The 10,333-nt window shown below is 36.9% G+C and overlaps 1 protein-coding gene across 1 annotated transcript; it reads right to left on the reverse strand.

The window, feature by feature from the left end:
- Positions 1–6,080: 6,080 nt before the first annotated feature.
- LOC311598435 (olfactory receptor 10N1-like) lies at positions 6,081–6,998 on the reverse strand (the record flags this gene model as incomplete). The annotated part of the gene is made up of 1 exon (XM_084783481.1): positions 6,081–6,998. The coding sequence occupies one exon, from the start codon at positions 6,996–6,998 to the stop codon at positions 6,081–6,083; it is 918 nt and encodes a 305-aa protein (XP_084639607.1).
- Positions 6,999–10,333: the final 3,335 nt, after the last annotated feature.

A 10,333-nucleotide genomic window follows, 5' to 3' on the forward strand; every position in this document is an offset into this window, starting at 1 on the left:
GAGGAAGCAGAATAAAATATTCTCTTTCACTTTATTTTTTAAAACATGACTAACATGGTATTCTTTCAAGTCCCCAGTCAGACACTGAAGCCCATTTAAATTTAGCAGCCAGAGGTAAGGAAGTCAGCAAAAAGATGATTAGTTAAACCTACCAGTACACAGGATTTCCAAGTTTTTTTCCTGAGGATTATTAATGCTTCACTGACTAATAGTAAATAATTCTTCATTTCCATGAAATCTGAAATGCATAGGATTTATGCTACTTCTTCCAGGAGTTATATTTAAAAAAAATAACAAAATACACAACTGGCTGTGAGCTGCTTACAATTCTGTCTAGGATCTCTGGTATGCAGCTCTCATGAGTCAGCACCCAGGCTAGGATGGGAGCTTTTGTAAAGCTGTTAAGTCATCCTTGCTTCTGTCGGTGACTGCTCATCCATTCCATTGTTGGCAATCCCCATTAAGTCACTGGATATCTTCTGTTATCTTTTGGAGTAGCATCAGGTTAAGTTTCTCAGTGGCTGTTCTCCCTCCATGAGTCTCAGATGCTGTGTAACTGTTTAGTGCCCTTTGTGGAGTGAAGAGACGTTAGCATTGTCCTCACAGCACATGTAAACACAACAGCTCTGAAGTTTTTTTCTATAAGCCTGCATAGGAATGAAGCCAACTGACTTGTGGTTTCTAGGCCATGCTACTCTACCTCCAAATAATGTTCTAGAAGACTCCATTTAACTCTTCTATGCATTCTTGCCATGTAGTATATTTCTCAGAGTTGCTAAGCCCCCCTTCAAGAGAAAAGCCTCTCAGTCCTATGCAGTGTGTGTGACACTGGCCTGTTCCTTCAATATCCTGGGCTTCAGTTTCTTCCCTTTCTGTTCTGAGTGGCAATATTTTCTTCATGTGGATACTGGAAGTATTCAGTGATATCTATTATGTTAATAAGCAGCAAATGTGATGATGGATCACTCAACTAAAATGGTATTTGGGAGATTTTTATTCCAGTCATTGCCAGCTACGTTATCTAACCAGTGGTATTCTGAACATGTTAAGCCCTTGGCACAATGCCTTCACAGGTGCATATTAAAGAAATATTTCATATACTATTGAACTTTGTCCTTAACTGAAAGCAGAGTTAATTTACAATATTAATTAACTGTAATTCTCAAGGAATTATGCTTTTTTCCCAGAGATATAGATATCTTAAAATTATCCCAAGACAAAAGAAATGAACGTAGGCTAACTAAACAGTTCAGCAACCAGTTTTCTCAGTCTTCAACTGAAAGTGATTTTCCTGGGACTCATTATCGGGTTTTGTCAAAGATTTGGTTATTTTATTATTAACAACTATTGTAAGAACTGACTAATCAACCTCTTCATCACACCTCTAAATATGGAATAAATTACTAGAAAGAAGTTTTTTTGGGGGGAGGCAAGGGAGGAAAGGGTCTATTTCACTCACAGTTCTGTATAATAGTGAGGGCAGACAAACAGGACAGGAACCTGGGAGCAGCTTACACAGAGACCATAGAGGGATGCTACTGACCAGTTTGCTCCCCTGAGCTTGCTCAACCTGCTTATAGTTCCCAGGACCACCAGCTTGGAGGTGGCTCTAATCCACACAATGGGTTGAGCCCTCCCCTATCAATCACTAATTAAGAAAATGTCCTGCAGGCTTGCCTACAGCAGAGGTCTTCTTTCAATTGAGGCTCCCTCCTCTCTAATGACTCCAGCCTGTGTCAAGTTGACATAAGACTAGCCAGCACAATTGGAGAGGCTGAGATGAGACTAGAAATAAAAAGAATATTCTTTCAAGGATCATTTCTATAGCGCAAGAAGTGTGTGTGTGTGTGTGTGTGTGTGTGTGTGTGTGTGTGTGTGTGATCTAAGGTGTGCATATCTTACACGCACTCAAGAAGCCAGAGAAGGACACCACCTGCTTTTCTATATCACTCTCTGCCCCAACTTAAAAAATTTAATTAAAATATAATTGAGTCATTCCCCCTTTCTATTCCTTTCTAATACCTTCCACCTTCCCGCCAACTTATTCTACCTCTAAATAAAGGCCTCTTTACTTTGTATTGCTACATATATACTTCAATATATACTGTTACTTGTGTGTGTATGATCTCAGGGCTGACTTTTCAGTTTGGTATTAAATAACCAATCAGGGGTCTCATCCCTAGAGAAGACTACCAGTACTTTTTTGTCTATAGATGAGGCTCTAGGAGATTTCCCTCTTCCTTCTTAGCATGCTTATTGAAGTTGTATTTCTTCAGATCTTATTTAGGCAGCCACGTTGTTCATGTATCATGATTGAGGCGTCCCTGTCCTTTCTAGGCTCTTACAATCTTTCCATGGCCCTTTCTATGATGTTCCCATGCCTTAGGTGCAGGAATTGTGTGGTAGGCGGTTGTATTAGGGCTGGACAACCCGTGATCACTCATTTTCTGCATTTTGACTGGTGTGGTTTACTTTCTTTTTTGTTGTTGTTGTTTATTTATTATAATTTATTCACATTGCATCCCGATTGTTATCCCCTTGCTCTGCTCTTATATTCCCATTTCCACCCTCCCTCCCTCTTCAGTGCTATTCCCCTCCCCTCGACCTCTGACAGAAAGGGACCTTCCCCCACCATACGACCACAGCCTATCAGGTGTCATCCAGATTGCCTGCTTCCCCTTCTTGCCGGGCCTCCTCACCAAGGGCCACCAGAGTTTATGTCAGAGGCAGTTCCCGCTCTCCCCACAACTGTGGAGAACAAGCTGTCCATTGGCTTTATCTGAACAGGGGGGTCTAGGTTTATTTCATGCATTGTCTTTGGTTTGTGCAGCAGTTAGTGCAGGCCCCCTGGATCCAGGTCCACCGGCCTTGATGGTCTCCTTGTGGGCTTCTACACGCTCTGTAGCCTGGCAATCCCCATTCTTTCCATACCACTCCTAGAGTCCAGCAGCAAGGTGGAAGAAAGTTTTTAAACTGAATACTCATGCATTTGGAAAGACTTGCGACCTACAGTAACAGAAGGTAGAACCTAGAGTTTTCTCCAAATCAAAATGAGCTGTTTAGTGAGGTAGATTTCTGGCTTGGTTATCCTAATGTGTCACTTTCTGGCTAGCACATGTTTGCTTGAAACACTATCCTGTGTTTATTTATTTATTTATTTATTTATTTATTTATTTATTTATAAACAGCTGGGGAAGGGGGCATGTGCCATGTCAGTGCATATGTAAAACACTCCAAAGAAAGGAGACTGAGAACTCTGTAAGAGACAAAGCTTTGGAGTCACCAAAGTATATGACTACACAAAGGCCTATGGTGACTTTGATATTATGATCTATTATGAAGTTGAGAAAACCTTACTATAGTTTAATAAAAATAAGTTTTAGTACATCAGACTAACAAGAATAAATAGAGAATTAACTGTAGGTATAGTCAAAAGCATAGGTATGATAAATCAGAAGTGTATTTGTAGGCAAATAAACATATCAGACTAGAAATTTTCAATTATTTAGTCAGGAACCAAAGGCCAAAAATGAAAGAAATCTGCTGTCAATCTGTGTAGTAGAGGGTCCTTTTGGGACTAAGCTGATAACATCAAAGAGGCCTTAATTTTTGTGTTTTAATGTTCTGTGTTTGAGCGCACACTGAAAATCATAATTCAATTCTCATTAGCAGTATACATTTCTCCCCTTCCCAACAACCAACCTCTCACCATATCCTGAGAATATGAATCAATAGAAAAGAGTAACAGATGAAAATGAAAATAACTGATCCACACTCAGTGGGATCAGGGCATTTTATCACAAATGAGTTTGTATAATACCATATGTAAACAAGATCATAATGCCACAACTTTGATCTGTATGTCATGGATTAATTTTTCTCTCCAAGAAATTACTCTCAAATATTTAACTCAGAAATCAGTGTCTCTAGGTATAATTCTAATGTATCTATTTTTCTATTTGAAAAAAAGCTTATAAAATATTACAAGGTCATCATAAAATATTTAAAGGAGAATTTACAGAGATGGCAGTAAAAATACCCAGTATGTGATCATACCACAGCATATTTCTGAGAATACTTTTCAAACATCTCTCTGTAAATGAACACATTTATATGGACATAAAAAAATAATATGTAGGTTTTTCTAATGTTTTATTCTTTCCAACCTGTCAGGAGAAATGGCATTTATTGTTCTGTTAAATTTTCAAATTATTTGTTTTTCTTATTGTTTTTCATTTATGATAAGGTAAGATTTTAACAACAATACACAGATATACATATACATTACATAACATGCTTTAAGGCACGAGAAACCTTTAATATTTTCTCAGTTTTATTTCCTTAGAGTCAATTCAGTATTGATTTAGATGGAGATTACAAAGTGATGATAAAAATTTTGGATTTCATATATTTCATTCTTATTTAGCTAAGCTTATATGTTTACATTAAGAATATTGGTGTTCTGTAGCTGAACCATTAAATCATATTTTTATTCTGTAACGATAAATACAAACTTCTATCACAGTTTGAGTCATTAAGTGATATTTAGTAACTCATTCAACAAACCTTAATTGGGCATGTCTTTTGGACATCCCATTGTCTATAAAAAGTATTTTTGAACAGCTCAACCTTCCCAGAAGTCATGACACGGTGGATTCCCCCACCAGTATCCACCTATCAGAACAGCAGATGTATCCCATAATATATAACAACAGAACATGGAAATAACGTTTCCTGTGGCTTAGATTCCTGTCAGTTACGTTAAGAGGAATGTAGAATCATTAAGCTGCACCACAGGACACTTTTTCTTCGTCTCCCTACATTGTGTAAGGGAAGAATTTTCTCATGTTTCAGATAAATTTTTGTTTTGTTTTGTGTCATAATTTCCAAAAGGTGGCGATTTTGGAAAATAAAAAACACAAACAAATTCTACAGATAGCTAAACTATCACGCAAGTGAAGATCTGTTATGGAGTGGAATCCTCAATAAACAGAACTTTCCTACTTTTTGTTGTTGTTGTTGCTGTTGGGATAAAACACGATGGCCAAAGCAATTTATAAGAGAAAATGTTTAATCTGACTTAAAGTTTCAGAGGAGTAGAATCCATGATGACTTAGCAAAGGAACAGCTGAGAGTTCACATCTTTATCCACATCCATGAGGCAGGACAGCACACTGTGAACTGTACCTCAAACCCCAGCCCCCAATGAGGCACCTCCTCCAACAGGACCACACCTCTGAATCCTTCCCAAACAGCTCCACCAACTAGGGACAAAGCTCAAATATATGAGCCTATTATTCTCATTCAAATCACCACAAACATTCTCGTTTCCTCCCTGGATTCTGATATATTTAGTTGATAATAACTCTTAACTCCAGGGCAGGTGGAGGCCCAGTTAGAAAAAAATACTGCTTGGAGAGAAAATTAATGATCATAATAACTGAACCCAAAGCGATATATTCCATAGCACTGGGTGGAAAGCTTGTCCAGTGCTTTAGGCTGAAAGTAAATATAGACATTGGCATTATAGGTAGGGATGAAGTCCTGGCAGAGGATTCTGTAAGAGTCCTAGATCCTTGTCTGGCTTTATTGTCCCTGGGTATGGCACAGTGAAAGAGACTGTACACTCAATCTACAAATGGAGCCAAAAGCAGAGCAAAATGATTGGTGATAACAGACTCTGTATACAACAGGCCTGTGTCTGTGATCATTACCACTTATTTTCCGACCCACTCTTTCCTGTCATAAGCTCTCTTGAGAGCTAACAGTGTGTGGCATATTGCCAGTCAGGTGATTCATGGAAGCTTTGTTCCTGAAAATGTGACAGGTATGTGACTGACTTCAGCTTTGTTTTTTTTTTTTTAATGAGGCCACAGATTACTTACCTAGGAAAAGCACAGAAAATAAAAATAGCTATAGAATTCATTGTGAGGCATTGGTTATTATTGAGGCAAAAAAAAAAATAGAACATCATGTAAATAAGTTCTTCTGTTGTGTGATATTTTGTTTAACACAATGAAACCGGCAGATGATGTATTCTATAAAATACATCATGAACTCAAAAATCCTTTTTGGAACACCTAAGTGAAAATATGAAACACCCTTCTTAATGATTTCTTCACTTCCTTGTTCCTCAGTGAATAGATTAAGGAGTTCAGCATGGGTGAGACAATGTTATTTAATATTTGCACCACAGCCCCAAGCAGGGGGTTTGGTGTGCGCTGCAGGTAGATGATGATCACAGGTCCGTAGGCACAGAGAATGGCAGTGAGGTGGGCACTGCAGGTGGAGAATGCTTTCTGCCTGCCCTCTGCTGAACGGATTCTCAGGATAGCAATGCCAATGTGTGCATAGGAGACACAAACACTGAAGAGAAGCATCAGAGCCAGAAAGCCAACATTGATGGAACCCACCTTCTGGGCCAGTGTATTGTCAGTACAAGCCAGGGGTAAAACTGCAGGAATGTCACAAAAGAAATGGTGGACATGATTGGGCCCGCAGTAGGTTACCTGAAAGGTAAAGAATGTCAGAATGCCGGACTGAAGACATCCTACCAACCAGGATACTATGACCAAGCCCAGGCACACTCCAGGTTTCATGATGAGCATGTATCTCAGTGGGTGACAGATGGCAACATAACGATCATAGGCCATCACTGAATACAGGCATCCTTCGGTAGAACCCAGAAAGTGATAGAAGAAAAGCTGGGCAGCACAGCCTTTGTAAGAGATAGCTGCACTCTGGCCAGAGAGATAAAATAGCATCTTGGGACATGTTACTGATGGGAACAACATGTCAAAAATGGATAGAAGTCCCAAGAAGAAATACATAGGAGTGTGAAGGGTAGATGAAGAGATGATTGCTGTAAAAATGAGCAAATTTCCAAGCAAAGTAAAGGAGTAGATGAATAAGAACACAACAAAGAGTAGAGTTTCCAGTCCTTGTGTCTGAGGTATTCCCAGGAGAATGAATTCATCCAGCAATGTGTGGTTCTCCATGGTTCAGGAAGCCTGTTTTTGATTATCCTAAACATGAAATATGAATGTGGAGGTTAATATTGGTGATGTATTTACTGCTGCAAATTTTAGTTAATTTTTTCCTTAGAAATAACAATGTGAATTATTTCAATGTCATTCATGTGCTGTATATGCATAATATGAATACAAAATTCATATCTACAGTATGGATGATAACATAGAAAAACCTTAACATGCCAATATAATAGATAATCTAAAATGACAGAATTCAAAGTATCAGGCAATGACATGGTTTAGCTAATTTCCCTAATCCATTGTTTAAAATGCAGAATAAAACCTAACCTGGAAAATGGTTCCTTCTATTTCATTTTAGAGAATTTTAAATCACTTGATAGCATTAACCAGCATACTAAAAAATCCATCAGGGGTTGAACATGAGGACCCTCACTGATAATATGAAGTATGAATCATGATAAAATGCAATCTTTATAATATTTACACCATTATAATTACACACATATATACACCTATATTTGTGTGTGTATGTATGTATATATATATACATGTATACATATATATACATATATATATATATATATATATATATATATATATATATATAGGTAGGTGTATAGATTAGGACACTTTCTCATATGACAATGTTCATTTACATAAAACTTAACTGATGGTGAAATTTTTCACCATTTTCTTAGATTTTTAAATTCCCCAGAATTGAGCAGCCTGTTGCATTTTATAGGTCTTAGGTTTAAATGGAATTACATGTTATGTAAAGAATAAATATATATTGTCTGACAGTAATAACCATTATATATTGAATTTTAACTAACCAGTGCATTAAAAGATATCAAACCTGAAGTTCTTGGATGCTTGATGTGTGCAAATATTTTATTTACCAAAGAAATTAAAGCAAACACGTTTAACATAAACCAATGTTCTCTATAGATATTATTGATTGATAGTACTAAAAAGGGAAGAACACTCTACAGCAAACTGCAGAATGAAAAATTTTTTGCTACATATATCCTCATGCACTTTCAATAGCAGTCACTGTGTCACATTTTGCCTTGTTTCATTTAAACAGAACTAGGCAACTGAGCTTGCTGAGAATCCAAAAGCACCTCTGCGTAAGTGAGATAAGAAGTCTGTTGAAATGCCTTGGGAATGCATTGTAAGCCTTGGGAATCAACCATGAGCAGACAGTGTTTCACATTGCATTTTACTTTTTCCATCTTCTTGTGATACGAATTGCACACACATTTTCTAAGCAACATTGCTATGATGTTTAACTTTGAATTCATACTAATTTTCTCTAATCTTCTCTTACAATTAGTAATTTCTGTGTTTAAAAAAAACACCTTCTGAAACCTTGGAAGGGATAAGTCAATACCATCAACATCCACATAATATTCTGGTGAGATTGATTTCAGTGTCTAATAAGTTCGAGTTCCCTAAAATAAAAACTGTGATTTATGATCTAAATCTTTTCTAGCACAGTGTTTACTAAAAAGCTGAAATTTAACCCTTTGCTCAGTGGATGCATCCCTGAATGACAAGCTGGAAATGAACATAACTAATAATTACATATAGTAAATTATTTAAGTAATTTGATTTCATGATTTTATGACATCTATCATGAATGTTTGTTGCATTGAAGTCAATAAATCTTGGCTACTTTGGGTTCTTGTTAAAAGAATGCTAATATTCTTCCCTTTTATTGCTAAATGACTTCACTGTTTCTCATGGAACATTACCTGGACATGAATTTGGCTTTTTTATTATAGAGGAGAGGTCATGGTCACTGGTGGTTCCGGAGTTATATGAACACATCATTAGAGTTTCAGGACAATTTACTTTAGTCTTAATGAGCAGAGAAGGCAAACAGAAAAACCACTATGTAGGCATATGAATGTACTCCAGGGAAAATAATCTTAGCAAGAAGGTATAGAAGAAATTGGAATGTAATGAATGACACAGGAACCGTTAGAGTATAGGGGACAATTAGGAGCAAAAGAGTATTGAAAATCAGGATAAAATTTAAAAATGCTATTGAAAACTCACAATATTTCTCTCTATATGTGTGCTTAATGTGTAATGAATATTTAACTCTGTACAGAGAATAATAAACTGTATTGCAGCTGATTCTAAAGCAGTTTATACAAGATTCATACTATATATTACAATTCAAACCAAGAACCGATGAGAAATACTATATGAAAAATAGCACTCTTGCAGACTGAAATGTCATTTTCTACCGTTGTATAACATGTTTTCCTTCCAAATTCAAGTGTCATTTAAAAAGGCTTAAAATCATTTTCTCACCAATTCTTTACTGTCCTACTGTGTCATAGGAACCACAGATACATGGAAACAGAATAATTCAAGTAGCAACTTAGGATGCCTCAATAATCAAGTGGATATGGTTTTTTAAAAGACAGAATTCAAAACGAAAGGATTTTCTACAAAAGGTAAAATGTGGTCTATTGAAAGTAATTCAAACAGAACTGTAAAAAACAAATTTGGAAATCCTTCTCTGTCTCTCTCTGTGTCTCTCTCTGTCTCTGTCTCTCTCTGTTTCTGTCTGTCTGTCTCTCTGTCTGTCTGTGTGTGTGTGTGTGTGTGTGTGTGTGTGAGAGAGAGAGAGAGAGAGAGAGAGAGAGAGAGAGAGAGAGAGAGAGAGAGAGAGTATTTGAATGTATGCAGATGTGTAGAGCCAGTGTGTGCACATATGGAGGCCAAGGATCAACTTCAGATATCTTGTCTACGTTACATACCTAACTGAGACAGGGTACCTCACTGACTCACATTATCATAACCAGTTTTTTTATATGGATGCCAAGGATCCTAACTTGTCCACTTCTGAGTTTTGATGGTATAACTTTTAAGCTTGGCTTCTCACCTTAAGTATAAAATTGTGCACCGGAAACCTCAAGCCAAAGTCAACAGTTAAATTTGCCATTTCAAGATTTCTGGGGAGTAAAATGTAATGTTATTATTAAAAGCAGAAGCAGGCAGGTGAAAAGGAAATTTCACACCATATCACTGAATTGCCATTGTCTGTTCTTCATTTGTTCCCCATTTGTGTCACACAAGACTGCTTTTTGGCAAGTGCAACTATAATGGGCCTTGTGATTGCCTGTGATTATGAACACATGACATGCTGTTCTAAATCATACTGATTTATAGTGGACATACACTGAAGGAATTTCATTAAAGTAGAACAAATTTTTCTTTACAGAGTTGCTGCAACAATTTATTAAGATGATGTTCTTGAACTGTTTTTATGCACAGTATAATACTACACAGTGAGTTCATTATTTCATGGACACTTTCTAATG

This window comes from Acomys minous (genome assembly GCF_964271855.1).
Source record: "Acomys minous genome assembly, chromosome: 5".
Classification (NCBI taxonomy): Eukaryota; Metazoa; Chordata; class Mammalia; order Rodentia; family Muridae; genus Acomys; species Acomys minous.